This window comes from Agelaius phoeniceus, chromosome 9 (genome assembly GCF_051311805.1).
Source record: "Agelaius phoeniceus isolate bAgePho1 chromosome 9, bAgePho1.hap1, whole genome shotgun sequence".
Lineage (NCBI taxonomy): Eukaryota > Metazoa > Chordata > Aves > Passeriformes > Icteridae > Agelaius > Agelaius phoeniceus.
In genome coordinates, this window is record NC_135273.1 from 2,258,458 (window position 1) to 2,279,695 (window position 21,238).

At 45.9% G+C, this 21,238-nt stretch overlaps 1 protein-coding gene across 7 annotated transcripts in view; it reads right to left on the reverse strand.

The window, feature by feature from the left end:
- PTPRE (protein tyrosine phosphatase receptor type E) overlaps positions 1-21,238 on the reverse strand; it is a 93,452-nt gene that overhangs the window by 19,060 nt on the left and 53,154 nt on the right. For all 7 annotated transcript variants that reach the window (XM_077182773.1, XM_077182772.1, XM_077182769.1 and 4 more), the window contains exons 2-9: positions 14,281-14,390; positions 8,213-8,315; positions 7,921-7,994; positions 6,388-6,524; positions 2,167-2,257; positions 1,859-1,935; positions 1,710-1,746; positions 737-834 (exon numbers count right to left, since the gene is read on the reverse strand). In XM_077182773.1, the coding sequence (XP_077038888.1) occupies positions 737-834; positions 1,710-1,746; positions 1,859-1,935; positions 2,167-2,257; positions 6,388-6,524; positions 7,921-7,994; positions 8,213-8,315; positions 14,281-14,383 (720 nt within the window). In that variant the 5' untranslated portion in view covers positions 14,384-14,390. The remainder of the gene's footprint in view (positions 1-736; positions 835-1,709; positions 1,747-1,858; positions 1,936-2,166; positions 2,258-6,387; positions 6,525-7,920; positions 7,995-8,212; positions 8,316-14,280; positions 14,391-21,238) is intronic.

The window sequence follows — 21,238 nt, forward strand, 5'->3', positions numbered from 1 at the left end:
ACAGCTTTGAATTGTTTTTTAACCAACTCAGCCCCCGCAGCTTTTGTTTCAGTTTGGCAGCTTTGTTACAGGGTGTCCAACTGTGGGGACTGCGAGGTTTTCACTCTGATTTGGAGCCTTAGCTGCAGACACTGAGAAATTCAAAGCAGTTTTGCTTTGGAGCCATCAGGAATATCCAGATTTAGCAGTTCTGGCTGCTCCCACTGGGAATTGGCCCTCATGGCCTGGCTTTGCTGTTTCAGCTTCATCAAGCTGCAGTGAAAGTGCAGGAAAATCAAATCCAGGAGGAAAACAAGGAATGCCCATCCTCAGGGGAGGAGTGGGGCACAGGAGGGAACAGCAGCACCCTCACAAAATAGCAGCCTTCATTTCTCTTTGTTTAGTTGACAAACTGTGCATTTTTGAAACCTAATACTCAGGAAAAGGGGCAGAGTTTTTATCTTCATTCCTAATCAATCCCATCCACAAGTGCAGCCTTACACTGGGATAAAACCACAGGAGTTTTCCTATGGCCCTGGGCTATGCAGGGCACAATTGGCCACCAGAATTTTCTCCTGAGATCACCTGACATAAATGAGTATTTTAGAAATGAAAACTGTATTTTGGAGCAGAAACTCAGCTGTGCTGACAGGGGCCAGGGCAGGAAGTGGTGAGAAATGCACCTGGTCAGAGCCTGAGCAGCCAGGACTGCTCTTGGAGCACAGGGGACATCCAGAGCAGGGTGAAAGCTCCTTACCTCCTTTCTTTCTTTCAGGTTGGTTAACATGACAATAATGGCTGATTTCTGCTCCCAGATCATCCTCCAGAAGTCATTGACTGTTTCCTGCTTGGGTCCTGCAGACAGAACAGGGAAATGCTCAGGAGAGGATGGGGCAGAGCCCAGAGCAGTTCCACACCCTGCCCTGGGCACCCACCCACAGCTGTGCCTGCTACACCTGCACAGCTTTGGAATCTACCAAATTTCTGTATTTATGTACTAAATAACCCCCCCCAACTCATGTTTTCTTTTACATCATCATGCACCCAAATCTACATTTTTAGAAGGAATCTCCTCTCTTGAAATACCACTCATAGAATCACAGAATGGTCTGAGCTGGAAAAGATTTTAAAGACATTTAAATCATTTACTCATTTACTTTCTACTCCTTGCCATGGCAGGGACACCTTCCCCTGTCCCAGGTGCTCCAAACCCCAGTGTCCAGCCTGGCCTTGGGCACTGCCAGGGATCCAGGGGCAGCCCCAGCTGCTCTGGGAATTCCATCCCAGCCCCTCCCCACCCTCCCAGGGAACAATTTATTCCCAAAATCCCATCTAAATCTACCCACTGTCAGTTTAAAGCCATTCCCTGGGTCCTGTCCCTCCATCCCTTGTCCCCAGTCTCTCCACAGCTCTCCTGGAGCCCCTTCAGGCACTGGAAGAGTCTCTAACACATTAACTCAAACATTATTTAATCTTTTCACTACTTTAACTACTATTTCCAGCAAAGAGGGTCAGGAGGGGGAAATGAGCCCCTGCCAGAGCAGAACCTACAGAACTGCCTGGAGGCAGCTGCTCCCCTCACACACATCTCAAACTCATTTCAGCTGTAACCTCCAAACCCAGCCTCCCCCTGACCACCACCTGCAGCTAAAAACAACCTCTCCACCACATCTATAATTAAATGTGCTCAGCCCTGAGCTAGAGAGGAGAGAGAAATGAGAAGGAGTTACCTTGTGCTGCTATAAATTTATTCTTTTCTTTGTAACCCTGTGGAAACAAATGCCACAGCAGTTAAGGGGTGAAAGGCCAAGGTGTGCTAGCAGAGAATTACTTCTTTAATGGCCAAAGTTTGGCCAGCTGTGGGCAGCCCTCAACTCACATCTATGTATGATGCATTGATGTAGTCTGAAGGTGGGACTCCATCAATTTGGGTCAAAATCACTCTGGAATGATCATCTGAAAGAAAAGAAGGACAAAAATCTGAAATTTAAATCTGAAATATGGTATTACCTTGCAAGCAGGAGGCCTGGAAAAGCACAGAGCTCCCAAACCACAGACAACACAGGAACAGCACTTCTGACCAGTGCAATTGTTGTTATTTGAGTATTTTCAGCACAGGAGCACCACCAGCAGCCTGCTCAGTGCCAAAATGAATTGTCTGGTTTACAAGAAAAGCAAAAGGCTTACATGGCAGGATGTTGGGATATCTGTTCTTCTCCCTGTTCTCCTCCTTATTTGCCATTTCAAACGTTCCCTGCACATATCCAGACGTTAATGACTGAAAAAGAAAAAAAGATATAGAGTCAATGTGTTAGAAAACAAACAATTTTGACTGCACACAGCTTAGGGAAAATTTGCATCCAACAACACTAAATATATTTCAACTTTTTCCCCCCCAGTAACCTCAATTCCTCTCTATCCTGGCAGGTTTGACTCCAGACAAGGAGCTCAGCAGCTGGGGAGAGAGAAGGAATCTTTTCCCTCCGAGATCACAGTTATTTAGCAAATTGTTCAACTCTGAGCTGCTGCCTGGAGCTGCCATCTGCCACGGTGACTCAGAGCCACTGACAGCAGCCACAGGGGCTGGGCTGAGCCCCTCATCCACTGCTGAGGGCATCACAAACCCAACATCCTGCTCAGCTCTGCAGGTGAGGGCCCAGCCCTGGGTGAAAAGGAGGAAGGGAAAATAAATTATATAATAAATCAATAGAAATTTATTATATTAATTTTTATAATATAATAAATAATATAAATATAAATATACAAATGATGTATTTTTCATATTATAAACAATTATAATATAATAATAATATTATTATTATGTTATTTTGCATGATTATATCATATGATAATAATTATAATATAATATAGAATATCAATATATTATAAAATACATATTATTATATATTATTAATATAATATATTATTATATATTATATATTATATAATCATATTATAATTATATAATTATATTATATTATAATACATAAAATAGATACTATATTATACTATTGCATATTATTAAAATATTATTATATTATTTATTAATAATAAACCATTTTTTATTATTGGGTTAAAATAATTTTAATAATAAAGGGTTTTTATGCAGTGTGAGTTGAGTTCTGAGTGCAGGTAAATTCAGTCTGGCTCAAAAATAACCCAACAGCCATGGAGGACAATAAACCAAAGGAAAATGCAGAGCAGAGGGCGAAGATGCAAGCAAGGAGGTGCCCAAGGTGAGCTCCTCCACAGCTGAGATGCTGCCACTGCAAATGGACCAAAGCAGAACCGAATTTCGAGAAGTTTTTGCAGTGGATTTCATGAAGTTCCTTAAGCTGAGCTCCAGAAGCCCCAGTGGCAGCAGGGTGGGTCCCGGCGAGGTGAAATCCCAGCAGTGTGGGAAGGCAGCAGCACCTGGTGCCCCCTGTGCCTCCCCTGCCAGGCTGAGCCACACAGGGCAAGGGCTGGGGCACAGCAGGGCTGGAATCCCCCAGAACTGCACAGGGGACACAGGGGGACACAGGGGGACACAGGGGGACACAGGGGGACACAGGGGGCACGGGCAGCCCTGACCCCCCAGCACACAGGGAACCTGCACTGTGGGCTTGATCTGTGGGGCTCTTGTGGCACACGGAGCTGTGAAGGGAAAAGAGAGGAGGCTGAAAGAGGGCTGAGGAATAAAGCTGCTGTCAGACTGCTTAATTCCTCATGTGAATGAAGCTTGTGGCTTTTTATCAGCCCATTTTGCTGATTAAAGTACATTTATGAAACACAAAACCAAAAAAGAAATAGGGGAAGGTGTCCCTGCCCATGGCAAGGAGTTGGAACTGGATGAACTTTAAGCTCCTTCCAACCCAAACCATCCTGTGACCCTATGAAATAATTATCTTTTTAACCACAATCTCTTCAAACTCCAAGTCAGGCACCCAATTTTCAAGTAACAGCCAGAGAAGGTCTGGATTTTCCTGACAGCAGCCTTTTTCCTCAGCCCCCTTTCAACCTCCTCTCTTTTCCATTCACAGCTTCGTGTGCTACAACAGCCCCAGCAGACCAAGCCCACGACTGCAGGGTTTCCTGTGTGCTGGGGGGGTCAGGGCTGGAATGAAAAATCCTTTTAAAGGAATTATTTTTGGCCAGATCCCCTCTGCTCCTGAGCCCTGCAGGGCCCAGGCAGCTCCTGGTGCCCAGGGTGGGTGCTGAGCCCAGAGCAGAGCCCAGCTCCTGCTGCACCCACGGGCAGGATGTGAATCACCCCAGCTGCTCCTCTGCACATCCTCCCAAATCCACCCTCCCAAATCCACCCCAAATCACGAGGAGCTGACGGGTCCTGCCTCGTCTGTGCCACCCCACCCTGACCTGTGTCCCCAGGCAGCGACCCTGAAATCCCAGTGGAGCTCTGAGAGGCTCAGCCTGCCCAGGATCAGCACATTTTTAGCACTGGAGGAGCCACAGGGGTGTCTTAATCAAGCCAGCATTCAAATTTCAAAAGAAAGCTCTTAGGGGAAGCTTTTCAGTAATTAATCTGAAAATCAAGGCAATAATCCCAAACTTCCAGGGATGATCAACAGAGGTAGGGGCTTTACAGAAAGGAATCAATTTTATTTTAATTTTTTTGTTCTTCTTTTTTTTCCTGTGAAGAAAGAACACACTCTTCCAATGCCAAATGCTCACAAAGGAATCACATAAAAAAAGAAGGAGCCTCTGCTGTTCTGGTGAGTGTCCAAGGGGTGCAATGGATCTCTTGAGGGTCATGCAGGCTTTAAGGACAAAATCAAAGGTGCTGGAGAACAACATTAGGCACATAAATCCAAGAGAACTGTCCTCAGAGTCAGGAACTGTCCTCAAAACTCTGTTCTCCCTGCTGGGTGTCTTCATCTTTTAAAGTCTGGTTTCTTTTTACCAAGGGGCCAAACTCCTCAGGTTGGTGGACGTGCCTGGCTCCCAGAACTCACCATTTTCAGCCCAAATTTGTCCCTAATTCCCACTGGAGTTCCTGTATCTATATTCCCAGGGATGCCTGGCCCTGACATGTGGGATGTGGAGTGGGCAGAGATCCCTGGAGCATCCCCAGGGCAGGCCTGAGGCACAGAACCAGAGAATCATGGAATGGTTTGGGTTGGGAGGATCTTCCAAAACCCATCCAGGGCCACCCTGCCATGGCAGGGACACCTTCCCCTGTCCCAGGCTGCTCCAAGCCCTGTCCAGCCTGGCCTGGGACACTTCCAGCCCTCCCAGGCTGGAGCACACAGCTCATCCAGCCACAGGAAAAACAACCACACTGAGCATCAACCCCACCACTGCTCATTTTTGGGGATCAGACCCCAGGTTTTTGGGTGTGGACAGAATCCCATATGCTCACAGCATAGGGCAGAAAATTACCAAAGCAAAGAGGGGTTTAAACATGAAAACAGATGGTTTGTTTCATTCTGAACCTCAGAGCAAATGCCTCAGGAGAGTCCAAATTCACCAGCGCACACCATGTCAGGCTGGTCCTCACCACTTTCATTTTCAGCTTTGAGAAGAAGGATTTCCACAGTGCTCCCTGTCTGATAAGGCAAAAGTCTCTGGTTTAAATTTATCATCAACCAAAGTGCAGCTCTAAATATGCTCCCAATTAAGGAGGTAACTCAGCAGCCTGCCTAATCAACACGTGCCTTGGCTCTCACAAATCCACGCCTGACATTTAAACTCCTGCTCTGCTTCTGCTGTGGAGGGAAGTGAAGTCAAGTCATAAAAAATCTCAAAAAAGCCCCCAGCTCAGACTCCTGGTGTTCTGTTTCTCCACAGGACTCCTGCAGGAGCTCAGCACAAACTCCAGGTGCAGCTCATCCCTACAACCACAAAATCCTGCCCAAGGCCACGCTCAACAGGAAAACCCTGAGAGCTGAGACACCTCACAGAAACTCTGAGCTGCAAAAGGGGAGTGCTGGGATGGCAACCAAGAGCAAAAAGTCAAACTATCAGGAAAAAAGAAGTCAAATCTCACCAAGACAAAGTCAAATTATCAGGAAAAAAGAAGTCAAACCCCACCAGAGCAATATTAAGGCCGCACTGCGTCCTCCCCTCTAAATACCTCCCATGGAGGTGAAACACCCAGATCCCCCAAAAGCCCCAGCACCCCCATGAAAAGCAATGCTGAAGAGGTTTATATTCAATGTTCCTCTCCTCCAGCTTCAGGCAAACACTAAAGGCCTTCTTTAAATGTTAGCAAGAGGCAAACAGTTCATATAATACCAATTCAGCATCACCAATCAGTAAAAACTCCAGGTTTTATCCAGATGAAAGGTCCCCACACACAACAGAACCCGTAGGAACAGCACCAATCATGCACCAAACACAGAATTATTAATACTCACAAATATTTTGGGTTTTCCCCCATTTTCAGCCATCCATGTAAGAAAAACTTACATTAAACTCCTCCCTGAAGAGCTTCCCCTCGTCGGCCGAGCGTATCCGGATTTCCTCCTCCAGGTTTTCCACAGGAATAGGGAAATACTTCTTGGGGCCCGAGGGAGACCTGCTGAGCAGCATCACCCGCTGCTGTTCTGTCAGCACAAGGGCAGCACGTGTTAAAGGCACAGCCAGAGCCACAGATCCCAACCACAAATTCATCCTGGTGCTGAGAGACGCCAAAGCAAACTGCTGCCATGACACCCTGAGGTGCTAAAGGGGATTTAGAGGAAATTAAAACACCAAATCATAGGCCAAGGGGTTGCTTTGAGAGCATAATGGTGTCAAGAAGAACCATTGCTGGTGAAAGGAATGATTTCTCTAGTTACACTGGATTTAAAAGTGACCAAGGTTTATTCAGAAAAGGAGAAGGCTCTTTCTGCTGACATGGCAAGGACAGCTTTTGGCACTTATCACCAAAGAGGTGCTGCCAGATTATTTAATTTCAAAGGGAAATAATGCTAATAATAATAATAATAATAATAAATAACTTAGCTATAACTTGGCAGCCATCAGAAGCTGTGCCCCAAGAGGAGCTGCTGCCCTGTGCACAGGAACACCCCAGCAGGAAGCTGATGGGTATTTTTAGGTTTTTGGCTTTTCCTCTGACTGTCACCCTCTTCAGCTCACTCATCCCTTCACACATGGTCAAGTGGGGCTGACACAAACCACAGATTGATTATTTCATCTTTAACTTGATCATTTTTCTCTGGATTGTGATTAGAACAACTTGCCCAGCCCTCCCTGGTTTGAGCTGGGCCCCACAGAGGAGCCAGCCTGGAGTTCCCCACGGGCAGAAACAAACCCAGCACAACTCACACCAGGGGGAAACACACTGAACTCCTCAGAGAGTTTTATTTCAGCACCTCTGCCTTCAAACTGCCCCATCCCAACCCCTTGCCTCACGTTCAGAAAGCTCCCAGTGTATTCACAAAGTGTTAAGGACTTCTTGCCCCGTTTTAAGAAGAAATCCTGCAATTCCTTCTCCAGATATAAGGATCACAGTGTTAAGGACTTTGCCCCCATTTTAAGAAGAAATCCTGCAATTCCTTCTCTAAATACAAGGATCACAGTGTCACAAATGTGGATCTCAGCTGGCACCCTGGTAAAACATCTTCAAAGAGTCCAGGGAGGTTTTACACAGAAACATTTGCTGCATCACAAAGTGAAACCTATTTCAAACCAGCAACTGAAAATTAAAATTTTCCATAGACTGTTTGAGTATGATTTCTAAATATGGATCTCTAGTCCAAGGCCAGCTTGGAGGGGACAGCCAAGGGCAGGGAGATGTCCCTGCACATGGCACCAGGGCTGGAACTGGATGAGTTTAAGGTCCCTTCCAACCCAAACTATTTGTGATTGTATTTTTTCAGACTATTTTCTCTTTAACAACAACCCTGTCACTTATATTAGAAACAAAAGCAAACACTGGGTAATTTTGAATTAAAGACAGAAATAAAAGTGAGAGTTTGAAAGCAAATCTGCCCATACCTTGTTCTTCCAAGATCCCATTTGGCATCTTCTTGTCCCCGGAGTTGACCACAGCCTTCCTGTGTCTCCTGAACCTGGAACAACAGAGGCACCACATCAATCCACAATTCTGGCAAGAGCAAAGCAGCAGCATTTCCCCCCAGGCCCTTTTTTACAGACAATGTAATTCTGGAGAAGCTCTTTCTGTTCATGCTGGCAGGGAGAGCAGGGCAGGCACGAGGCTCTGCCTCCCTTCTGCTTCCGTGGGAGGGCTCAAAGAAAGGATGGGCTGAGCCCACGGAAAACCACCCACCTGAAAAAATACCCCACCAGCACCACGAAAATGATCACCACCAGCACCAGGATCAGCAGGGAAGTCAGCAGCTCCTTGTGCAAGGTGCTCTCCTCGGTGGAGTCTGGGGACAGAACGAGAAATGTGGAATATGAGACAGGGATTGCCTCATCTGGCACAAAAACTGTGCTTAAGGCACCAAAATTCTGCCCCATTATCTGCCTCTGCTTACCAAAAGCTTCATAATACCTGATACAGGCAAAGCTCAAATTGAAAGTTAATTTTTATTATTTTTCAGGATTTTTCTCCCTCGCCAAAAGCACAACCAAACCAGTGCTGCTGAGAAAATCCAAGCTATTTTTCAATTTCCCTGTAATCAGAGAAAGTTGAACAGTTATAAGGCACCAAGCTGAATTTGAAGCCCATTAAAAGGTTTGCTGCAGTGCCCTCATGCACATCAGCTGCCTCTCAACCACCTTTCATATATATATATATATATATATAAAATGCTACCTTTCACAGGAATTCTATTCACTGAAATTCCAAGAGATTTTATTCACTAAAATTCTATATAAATATAAGAACAAATAGGAATAATGACATTTTTCTCAGAATGGAGATTAAAGAACATCTTTGTTATATCTGGTACAAGCTCTGAGTCTCACCCTTCTGTTCACAGTGTTTTGTGGAAGTGTCTCTTTACCTTTCACTTTCATTATGCTTCTGTAACCTTTTCGTTCTACTGAATAATTCAATACAGAACAGATTAAAATCATTAAAAACCCAACATGTTTTATTTAAGGAAGCCAAACTCCCAGACTGAACCTTCAGCAAGCAAAACACAACCCTACAACCACTCTCCCAAAATTAAGGCAATTTCTGCTGCTGCTGGTATTTCGGATTTTTTTTCTCTTTTGAACTACATTTACACACTTTAAGGAGTTTTTTTGCCATTCCTACAGTGGTCTTTGAGAGCTGACTGACAGAAGGGTTGGATGGGATATTGGGAGGGAATTCCTGGCTGGGATGGAATTCCCAGAGCAGCTGTGGCTGCCCCTGGATCCCTAGCAGTGCCCAAGGCCAGGCTGGACAGGACTTGGAGCACCTGGGACAGTGGAAGGTGTCCCTGCCATTTTTAAGTTCCCTTCCATCCCAAACAATTCTGGGATTCAAAAAAATATTTAGGAGTAAGCAACACCTGCAATAATCCAGAAAGAATTCATGTGGATCAGACAAACACCCAGAATTGATGGCTACAAAACCATCTGAGTGTTGGGCGCAGCTGGAAACTCTCTGGGTGCTCCACAGGGTATGAGGGCATGGGGAAAATTCCTGGAGAGGCACAGGTGAGCTCAGGACACACAGGGAAAAAGGGCCCATAAATCAACATCATAACCCAGAGACAGGGGAGGCAATAAAAGGCATGAGGGATGACTTTTAGGTGGTGTATAAAGATAAAAGTGACAGGCATGACAAAACTGCAGTCAGGAGCTTGGCAGGGGTTCAGGAAATCACTCCTGGAAGGAGTGGCTGGATGAGGATGAATAACCACCCAACACCTTCTGTGGGGTGTTCTGCAACTCTGCCTGGAAGCCAAGGCTGGCAAGGAAACACAAAAACAAAAAAAAAAATCCCTGGTTTTGTCCCTCACAGACAAAATGCAGCCACGTGCATGGAGTTAGAAATGTCACCCTCAGGATGTCAAAATGCTCCAGGGGTTTGGGGGTTTGTGCTGGTTCTCTTTAGCTCTGTGACAAGACCCATGACATGACAGGGGAAACAACAAGTTTGCATCACAAGGGAGTTAAAATTTCCCTCAGACAATTACACAATTAAAAAAAAAAATCACCTCTCTCTTCCTTTCACAGAACTGCTGCAATATTTTTGAGGTGTCTGTGGAGAAGTGATTCCCAGGCAAACACTGAAAGCTCAGTCCCAGCCAGGAAAAGAGAAGCTGAACCACCAGTACCAGTAAATGTGAGTTTAACATCTCAGAACTGAATCCCACTGGGCAAGGCCAGCACAGCCCCCCTGGCACTGCACTCCCCACTCTGAGTCTGCCCTGGAGGGACCTTTAGTGGTCACCCCATCCACCCCCTGATCTGAAACCACCTATTTCTGAAGTTCTGCTTTGCAAACTAATTCTTGGAATTGAGTGTCTGCAGAGAATCCCTCTGGCATTTAAATACCGAGCAAAATGAGCCAGATGACTTCTCCATAACTCAGTTTCCTGATGCTGCCTCATTTTCTCCATGAAACCACCACCACGAGTCTCACAGGGAAGTCCCAGCTCTGGGTCCTCCTGGGTGTTACAGAGTCCTACAATGGTTTGGGCTGGAAGGGACCTTAAAAATCCCATCCAGTGCCACCCCAGCCATGGCAGGGACACCTCCCACTGCTCCCAGCCCCAGTGTCCAGCCTGGCCTTGGGCACTGCCAGGGATCCAGGGGCAGCCCCAGCTGCTCTGGGCACCTGTGCCAGGGCTGCCCACCCTGCCAGGGAACAATTCCCAATATCCCATCCAAATTTATCCTCTCCCAGCTAAAACCATTCCCTGTGTCCTGTCCATCCATGCCTTGTCCCCAGTCCCTCTGCAGCTCTCCTGGAGCCCCTTTAGGCCTTGGAAAGCCACAGTGAGGTCACTCCAAAGCTTCTCCCCTCCAGTCTGAACAATCCCAGCTCTCCCAGCCTTTCCTCCATCTGAATATTTTGGTTCATTCCCACTCATTTTGGTTCGCACTGAACATTTTGGTTCATTCCCACAGCTCCAGCTCCTCCCCAGGGCTGGACACGCTGTCCTGGCTGGGATTCTCCAGAGTGGAGAGACACAAAATCTTATTTTCACATTGCCACTGACTGGTTGGAAGTTGAAACCAGCACTAAAGAGGGGCCCCAAAGCTGCCCCATTTCCCTGCCTTCTAACCTGCAACTCCTCTGATAAATTCATCCCCTCTGAAGATTCAGACATCAGTGATGGGAAGGGATTGTGAGGATTCAAAGGCACCAGGAGCCCTCATGGAGCAAATACCAGTGGAATGTAAACATTTGGAAAGGTATTTAAAGGTTTACAACTGCAGCTCCCAGGCTGCTTGCACATTTCAACAACTCCACAAGTAAAAATACAAGAGGAAGTAAAACAATCCAGGCTATGATTAATGCTGGGGAACTTACAAATATTTGAATTACCAGGAGTTACGGGATGGTCACGGACAATATCATGAATAAACAGACTGTAACAAGGATCTGGGAGCATTAAGGTGTCTCTACTAGAAATATACATTTATTTATGCAAAGCCTAATAAATATTAGCTTGGCAGTCAGAACTAGATGCTCCCTTCCAACCCAAACCATTCTGTGGTTTGATGGTTTATATTTATTTAGTGCAGTTGAATACCTGGAGTAAAGATCAGGGCAAATTCCCAGTAAATGGCAGGGCAGTAAAGCCCAGAATATTCTCATTTTCTGAAAGGGAAATTTCAAGGTAGCAATTTCATGGCTGCAATTTCAGGGTGTTCTTGTAGGAGGTAAAATGGAAGCAGTGCTAAAAATTGACCCATCCAGACAAGGTAACCATGTTTTAAATAAGAATAAAGCTGACATTGTAATTCAGCAGATCTTTGAAAAAAATCAAGGCAGCTCAAATAATGACATGAAATCATTTTTACCTATTCCTTTCAGAATCAAAAGTATCTTTTGGGATCACACATCAAATTAGCATGCAAAAGGAAAGCTGATTTTTTTAAGGCTCTTTTAGTTCTTTCCATAGTCTGTTAAATGGAGTTTTCTTTATGCTTCAATCAAAAATCTTTATTTTTGTATTTTAAAATGCTGTATTAATTCAATGGCTATCAAATTTATTAGATAATCCAATTATCTTGGTACTCTTTCTGCAGCAATGTAATTTTCAGGGTGCACCTAACTTGTCTGTCAGACAAAACTCTTCCTCACTGCAGAGCCAGGAAGGCTTTGATGTTTAGGAAAAACATTTTAGTCACACCAATCATTTCTGAATCATATCACTGAAATTAAGATTTAATTAAAATAGGGATGATCAGATTACTCTTATCCATATTATCAGACTTAAACTCAACACAATTTGGAATTAAGCTCTGAAGATGAACACACTGATAGCAAAACTCCCTTTGTTATTAAGATTCTGGGAAGTGATAAAAACAACAAGTGACTTCCCCTTCTCAATTCCCATATTCTGACATATTCAGCCCAATATTAGTAACTTGTTTTTCCACAGCTGCAGGTGCCAGACAAGAAGCAGGGACCAAAAACTACTTGACAATACTTCAAACTGATTAATTAGCAAATTCACACTCGGCTAAAGCTTCATTCCCATGAATAATTTGGGGTTTTTTAGGAGCACTCAGCACAGCCACACTCAGATTGTCCCTGCTGGCAGGGGAGCCCCTGGTCCCCAACCTCCCCTTCCCCAGCTGAACTCTGGAGTGCTCCACAGAGTCTAGAGAAGCAAATGCTCCCACCTGAATTAGCAGCAAAACCCAGACTGGTTTGGGATGGGAAGACCCTCAAAATTATCCTGTTCCACCCCAGCCACAGCAGGATCCCCTCCCACTGTCCCAGGTGCTCCCAGCCCCAGGGTCCAGCCTGGCCTTGGGCACTGCCAGGGATCCAGGGGCAGCCCCAGCTGCTCTGCCCACCCTCATTTTCTTCCCAATATCCCATCTAAAATCTCCCCTATTTCCATTTAAATTACTACAACCAAGAACAAAATAATCCAAGGGGCCATGAGCCAAGCCTGGTATTTGATTCCTCTCATTCCCCAGGGGTGTAAAGTTCACCAACAGATTAAAAGTAAATAAAGTAACAAATCAGCCTTCTGTGAAACACTGGGTATCAACACCAGTGACCTGAACAGTCATCAAATCGTGGTCACATTGCTCACAGGGGACATCAGCAGCTTCATCTCCCTGCTTTGGGCTGGAAGGGGCCTCAGAGATTATCCCACCCCACCCTTGCCATGGCCAGGGACTCCTTGCACCATCCCAGGGTGCTCCAAGCCCCAGTGTCCAACCAGGCCTTGGGCACTGCCTCAAACCCCCCAAATTCCCTTAACAAGCCCCTCCCCAGGACTGGCAATGTCAGGACGTGGTTCTGGGAGGGTCTGAGGAGGAAGAAATTCTGCAAACAGAAATGAGGACGAATGTGAGGTGCTGTGGTGGCCCAGAGTGATCCCTCAGGTTCAGCTTTTCTATTTTTCCCCATTCTGTGCTGCTTTAGTGTGTGGGTCTGGGCTTCACATCAGGGGATGCTGAGCTCTGTGCACAGAGCAGGGAGACAAAACAATTCCTGCTCCAGCTGGGCACCAAGGACAAATGATCCAAATCTCAGCCCCAGAGCACAAACCCCGTGGGCTGGAGAGAGAAAAACAAGCAGGGTGGGACTGCAGGGGCTAAAGCTGGGATGGGACAATGAACTGCAAGATGCAAATGGAGCAGAACTGATCCCAGGGACAGAGCCCGGGAGCGCTCGTGCATTTTGGGGCCATTTTGGTTCATCTTGGGTGCAGCCCTGGCTGGGCTCTGGTGCTGCCCAGGGTGGATCCATGGAGGAGATGCTTTGAATAAATCCCTGCTTTATTCTGGAACTCTGCTCTAGGGCAGCCTGAACAAGGCATCATGAGAGGAGATCACTCTCAGCTCCTGGAACAAGAGCTCCCCTGTTTCTCACCTGGCAGGACCCTCCACAGGACACCTCACACCCTCCTGGAGTCTTTGCATGAAAACACAGCACTCCTGCCAAGGCTCCTCAGGGTGTTTCAATCTGTTCATCCTGCTGTCTAATGAAAATTTATCTCCTGTTATCTGTGCCCACACCCCCTCAGACCCCCTGGCAGCTCCTGGGCCCTGCAGCTCCCCCACCTCTGCCGTGTTTTACCCTCCCATGGCAAAGAGAAAGTGAAACCCCAACACCAGCCAGTGCCAACCGAGCCCAGAGGACACCTGGCACCCTCAGAGCTGTGCCAGTGGGGTCAGAGTCCTGCAAACACCCCCTGGACTGAGCCCCCAGGGACACCCCCTGAGGGCCGTGCCCATCCTGCCCCCCAGGCCACTCCTTACTGGTGGTTGTGGTTGTTTTGGGCAGTTCTGTTCCATTGGGTGGCAGAGCTCGTGCAAAAATGAAACTAACACAGAGCAGCAGGAGCGAGCAAGAATGTTCCATCCTGGACCTGCAAGGAAGCAAAGCAGAAGATAAGTTTTCAGGTCAAATTGATATCATGTTTTGTTTTTTTTTTTTTTCCCTCGTGGCAGAAGGAAGCTAAAAGTCAAAGCGATGTTTTATACTCTGTTCTATACTCTCCCATCACCTCAGCACTGAATGTTCAGTTTTGATGCAAAAAGAAAATACAACTTGTGCACGCCAAAAATTCATTAAGGAGGTTTTAAATCCAACAACAGAATGGCAACACTCAGCCATGGTTCACAGACAACACCAGAAAGCAGGGCAAAAATGCTCCCTCCATAAAAAAAGCCATCTGAGGACACTGAGGAAACAATCCTGGGAGTCACTCCCAGAGATAAGAGGAAAATTCATAACAAAGAGGAAAAGGTTTTTACCACAAGCAGCCCAGTAACACCAGAAAGCTCTGAGTCCCTTTAACACACACACTTTTAGAGTTTCCTGATCCAACTCGACTCCCTCAGCCACAGGTGAGGGGCTCCATGGATGAATTCCATGGGGAATGCTTGCCACAGCTGAGCCTGCTTTCTAAACACAGAATTTCAGCATTGGTGAGATCAGAAAATAATCTCCAGTGTGAAGAAAATTGGAGGAAAAGTGTGATGAGAATGTGCTGTTTGTTAATTCAGGGAAACTCATAGATGGAGACAAATAAACAGGTCCAATCCCTCTGAATAGAGGTGGAAAATAAAAGTTGCTATTAATTTGTTGTGATTTATCCAATCCCTAATGAAGAGATTAATTAGGAGAGGCTCCCATCTCAGCCATTAGCCAGTCCTGCTTGATTTAGAAACAATTTCACACAACCTTTGCTTTGTGGCAGGGTTTATCCAGATGGTGGCTCTGCAGCCACTGCTAAAATTCTGTCCCTGGAAATGCTGCTCCCCAGAGCTCCCTGTTCCAGGGTAATACACTGAATTTAACAGCACAATTTCCACAGGGTATTACACAGTCCTGCCTCACAACACACTAAAAAACCCAGGAATCTGGCAGTCATTAGAATAACCATTAGAAAAATCCTGCCTTTCCATGTAAAGTGGGATAATCCACCAGAAATAATCCCTGGATAAGCTCAAATATAGAGAAATCTCCCGTGACAACAACTTTCACACCACCTTTGCACTGCTCTCACCGCTGTTACTCAGAAGTGAAATATTCCCAGTCATTCCCAGCCTCTCCAAAGCCTGGTCCTACACCCAGGAGTAAATCCAAACTCAACACACAGCTGCTATTCTTTGGATACACAGCTGGGAAGCTCAATGGTTTTGTTTTTTCTCTAATACAATGAGTGAAAAAAGAAAAATAGAAAATATTTTAAAATATAAATAAAAATATTAAAAATATTATTTATTATAAAATAATAAAAATATTTTAAGATTTTATTAGCATCAAACTTGATTTTCTTAATTTTTTCCCCCAGTCCAGCTTGCTACTAATTTACTCCTTCAATTCCTTGTACTACTATTTCTAATTTAAGCACCCTAAATGTCTTAGAATCTAATCCCATTCTTGGGGTTTTACAATCCCATTCTTTCCCAATCCCATTTTTGGGATTAGACAGTTAATTGTGTTCAACACCTCACTGCAAACTGTGCCAGCATCATTTTGAGCATTATATAAATGTCCCAAATTAACTATTTATAATTATATTATATTTATAATTAGAAAGCTTGGGACACACGGGGGAAAGGAAGGGAAGGGAAGGGAAGGGAAGGGAAGGGAAGGGAAGGGAAGGGAAGGGAAGGGAAGGGAAGGGAAGGGAAGGGAAGGGAAGGGAAGGGAAGGGAAGGGAAGGGAAGGGAAGGGAAGGGAAGGGAAGGGAAGGGAAGGGAAGGGAAGGGAAGGGAAGGGAAGGGAAGGGAAGGGGAGGATTTGGAAATGTGGAACAAAGCCAGAATCAAAGTGGAATTAACAGGGAAGAGGTGCTGAATGCTGGGATGCTTCCCACCCTCAGCAAAGGCTGCTGAAATCCACTGGAATTTCAGGTACTCAATCCTGGCAGGGGCTGATTTTCCAAGGCAGTTCTGAGTTCTCTTTCTCATCCTTAAAATACATCCTTAAAATACATCCAGCTCCTTAAAAAAAAACCCGCAGAATAATTGAAGTTGCTGGAAGGTTTCCAGGAGAGCAGAAAGTGAAAGGAACATCAGTTGCTTCTCTCCAAATCCCTGTCAGGAGGGTTTTCCAGATGCCAATTCCCTGCCAGACCCCTGGAATCTGTTCTCTGGGATGTGATAAAAAACCACCATCAAATTCTCAGGGATGTGATAAAGGGTGGCTGGCACACGCTGTGGTGCCCCTCAATTTATCAGAAATAAACACAGCCACAAAGATTATGCAAATCCTGAGATTTTGGTTTTGGCCAAAGCCCTTTGCATTTCCAGCTCCTGAAAAGAGGAGGAGGAAAACTCCAGGGGAATCCAGGAGCTGCAGCTGAGGTGGGTGCAAAGGACTGGGCTCAGCAGGACCAAGCAGAAAATCAAGGAATTAAGGCTGGAAAAGACATTTAAGACCATCAAACCCAACCATTCCCAGCACTGCCAAGGCCACCACTGTCTTATGTCCCAAGTGCCACATCTACATGGATTTTAAATCCCTCCAGGGATGGGGATTCCAAACTGCCCTGGGCAGCTGTGCCAGGGCTGGACAAAACTTTCCACAAAGAAATTGTTCCCTAATTTCCAATCTAAACCTCCCCTGGCACAGCTTGAGGCTGTTTCCCCTCATCCTGCCCCTTCTCTTCCCACTGGGGTGGATGGGAAAGTGCCCAAGCTGCAGTTCTACAAAAAAAAAATCCCACAAAAACTCCATAAATTTTATTCTATATTTATATTTATGGCCTTCACGTACAGGTCTGCAACATTACTATTTACTGAACCAAAGCCAAAAAAAAATAGCAAAAACCCACTGCTGCAGGCACAGCAGCATTTCCCACATTTCCCTCACTCACAAAGGCACAAAGTCATGATACAGCCTGGTAAAACAAGAAGGAAAAAATAGCAACAACTCTCCTGAGAGAACAGGCAGGGAGAAGAGCAGGGCTGAGCAGGGAAGGACGACCACGTGCTACAAAAGAAGCCTCTTGCTGATAAAAGTGGAAAGGAAAAGATCCAGGGAGAGACAAACTGTTATTATTGCACAGCTCTGCTGTAGGGCAACTCCTGAAAAAAGAAACAGGAACTGCTTTTAAAACAAAAAAAAAGTGAATTTATCAACTGCTATCCTACTGCATCCAGCCTTTATTGCCTGGATATGAACGAGTCAGGCTCTGCTCCCAGGGAAAGAGCAAAGGGACAAGAGGATTGGCCTCAGACTGTGCCAGGGGAGGCTCAGGGTGGACATCAGGAGGAATTCTGTCACAGGAAGGGTGGCCAGGCATTGGCAGGGGCTGCCCAGAGAGGGCTGGAGTGCCCATCCCTGGGGGTGTCCAAGGAATTCCTGGAGGTGGCACTCAGAGCCCTGGGCTGGGGACAAGGTGGGGATGGGGCACAGCTTGGACTGGATGATCCTGGAGATCTTTTCCATCTGAAATGACTCCATGATTCTCTTCTGAACGGCTCAGGCACCTCAGGTTTCACCCCATGGACTGATTTTTATTGTTCTATATTGGTGCTCTGGAACACCTTCCTATAGGAATGTGCTCCCTGTTGATGGAGTGACAAATCTATCCTTTATCCCTTTAAAAAGGAAAGAAGCTCAGAAGTTTCTCTCTTCAATTGGGTAAAAAGACACCTCACAGACCAAGGGGACTTCACCTCTCCAGCATCCCAGGCTGCTCCAAGCCCCATCCAACCTGGCCTTGGGCACTGCCAGGGATCCAGGGCATTCCCTGTCCAAGGAGCCAGAGCAGCTGGAATGTGGCTGCAATGGGATCAGCTCAGGGATCAGGGCAGCCTGGGACACCCCTGGCCAGCTGCTCCTGCAGCCCAAGGAGGCAGTGTGAGGACAGCCCAGCTCCCCAAAACGTGAATAAATGGCATTCTTTCCAGGGATTAATGGATTACCACACATGGCTAATTTCTATTTTGGCCGCAGAACTGAATCCTCATCTGACCTGACAGCTCAAGAGTAAAACCTGGGCTTGGAGAAAATAGGCCAACAAAACCTCCATGTGTCACGTGGCCCTGCCACAGATCTGAGTCCTGCTCCTTTTCCCAAGGATGCACCAGCTGCTTCAGAGCAGGTTAAACTGATCCCCACCCCTTGCATCCTCCTACAGCAGGGAAAAATAAATCAGAGAAACACCCCAGGTAACACAGAGGAGAGTGGAGAGAATGGTGGGATTCGTGTTTTCCCCCCAGCTCAGGTCCTGCCCCAGCCTCTCAGTGCTACAAAAGTCACATTTGCAAGGATAAGCACCATCAATTCAGAAAACAGAATTAAAAATTAGAGACACAAAAGCCTTGGCACTGCAGGCTGACAAAAGCCATAGGCCACACCAGGAGCAAGCGCCAACCTCAAAAATTTGGTAGTTTAATTTAAAATACCAACAAAACATTGAAAAGGGAATGAGGAGACAACAGTCACCCTCTCTCTTTGCTCTTCCTGGTTTCCACCCATAAACCCCAACACCCTGCTGGTCCCTGTAAAGATTCCTCAGAGCAGCTGTGGCTGTTCCTGGATCCCTGGAAGTGTCCAAGGCCAGCCTGGAGCACCCTGGGACAGGGGAAGTTGTCCCTGCCCAGGGATGGAATGGGTTGGGCTCTAAGGTCCCTTCCAACCCAAACCATCCTGTGATTCCATGATAAGAATCCCAAGCCCCAGTGCCTGTTTTTCCAGCTGCCTGGGGGTTCCCATACCTGGAGCAGGTGAGCTGGCACGGCAGCTCCCTCTTGGCTGGAATCCCAGGCACCAGGAGCTGCTCCCACTTCCAGTGAGGCTGATTGCAGCTGTTCTCTTTTTCCTGAAGCCCTGGCTTCAGAGGAGTCAGGGACCGTGTCTGCTGACCCATCCCAGGCAGTGCCAGGTTACAGTTTAACTGGAATTGTTCTCCCATGACCTCATTTGTGCTTAGGGCTTTATTGCCCCATTATGTCATCAGGGCAAGCAATCCATGCTGCATGCAGCATTCCCAAAACTTCCCTTCAATGACGTGCTTACAAAACACCTGGGAAGAGAAGTGCTCCTCCATTGTCCAAAGGAATGGGGGAAATCAGGGACTCCCATCAAGATGGAACCATGAATGGTTTTAGAGCATGTCTAAGAACACAATTTGGTTAAATATTCTCTGTCTTTTAGGAACTTGAGGCAGTGAGACTAAATATATTTTGAGTGTTGCAGGTGATAAAATATATTAAGTAAATGGCTTTCAAGCTATTTATCAGTTGTTCTTTCTTACCTTAAGATGTCTGGGCATAAATTGGAATCACAGAATGGTCTGGGTTGGAAGGGACCTTAAAGCTCATCCCATTCCCAGCCCTGCCATGGGCAGGGACACCTCCCACCATCCCAAGGGGCTCCAAGCCCCATCCAGCTGGAGTTAAACCCTTCATTCCTGGTGTTTCCAAGGAAAATAAACAGCTCTGGGAGGTGCCAGGTCCCACAGACCCCTCTGACCACAGCCAGCCCCTCCATCCCCATCCCCACCTTGGCACTGAAGTCCATGGAGCAGCAGGACCTTGGACTCCTGCCCCCAGCTCACCAGGGACACCCACCCTCATGGGCCATCAGCTGGAACCAGCTGTTCAGAATTCCAGAATTTCCAATTCCAGCTTTTCACAATTCCTCCTCTTGGGGTAACCATTCCATAACCATCTGCTACTTGGAGTTAAGACACTGAGCCCCAAATCCAGTTTCCAGAAGTTTGATCAAGTCCCATTTTTTTGACATGGCTTTAACATTCAGGAGCTTTAAAAACCCAAACAAATAGAATTCTCATTTTCTTATTTTTGAATCCTTGTAATTCTTCCTCAAGACTCAGGATATCCCGAAATCCAGAGGAAAATAAAGGAATGGAGTTTGTGGAGATGTTTGTGCATGTGTTCCATGCATGAAACTCAAGAAGGGACCTCTCCACTTGGGAAACATTCCTCAAAATCCAGCCACTGATAAATTAGAAAACGCTCCATTATGAACACTAAATTTCACCATAAATCCCATTAATTTTAATGGAACTGTTTACAGCACATTCAGTGTTGCTGTAAATGTATTTGCAACGTTGCAAATAAAAACCAGGCAAGCTTTGTTTCCAACCCCTTCAGAAACAACAAGGGAATTTAAGGGACAAATACATAATTTTATAATGATCTATAATTTAATATAACTGCCCACAAAATGATATCTGACTGTAAAAATTCCTCATGTATTCTATACAAATAGCCCCAGTAAAGATAATTTCAAAGAGATGGCAATAATTAGATTAAAAAATTACAAATCAGAATAATCATTTACACGTAAGAGACCGAGCAAGGCAAAGCACACAATTAACTGTGTAAAATCAATTTCCATTTGGAATAATCAAGCTTGATAGACTGTCTTGCTTATTTAGTCACTTTGTGTCTAATTCAGGTGGACAAATTATTATATTTGCTTTGATTTTCATGGAAGAGGAGGTCAGCAGATGTGGCAAATCCGTTATTTGTTCCAAAAAATGATACTTAAAGAGAAATACCCGAATGCAGACAAAAATTACCACTTTTGTAACACCAGTTCTTAAATTCTACCCAGCTCAGCTATTTCTGTGTGTCTTTCCCAGCACCCTGAGTGTCCAAACCCAGCCCATGATGGGGAACACGACTTCCAATCCATTTCAATTAGCAAGGCTGGGATCTCCTGGGAACATAAATCACGGGTTGTCACCAGCAGATTAAGCAGTGCATTAACAGGGCTGCTGCAGCC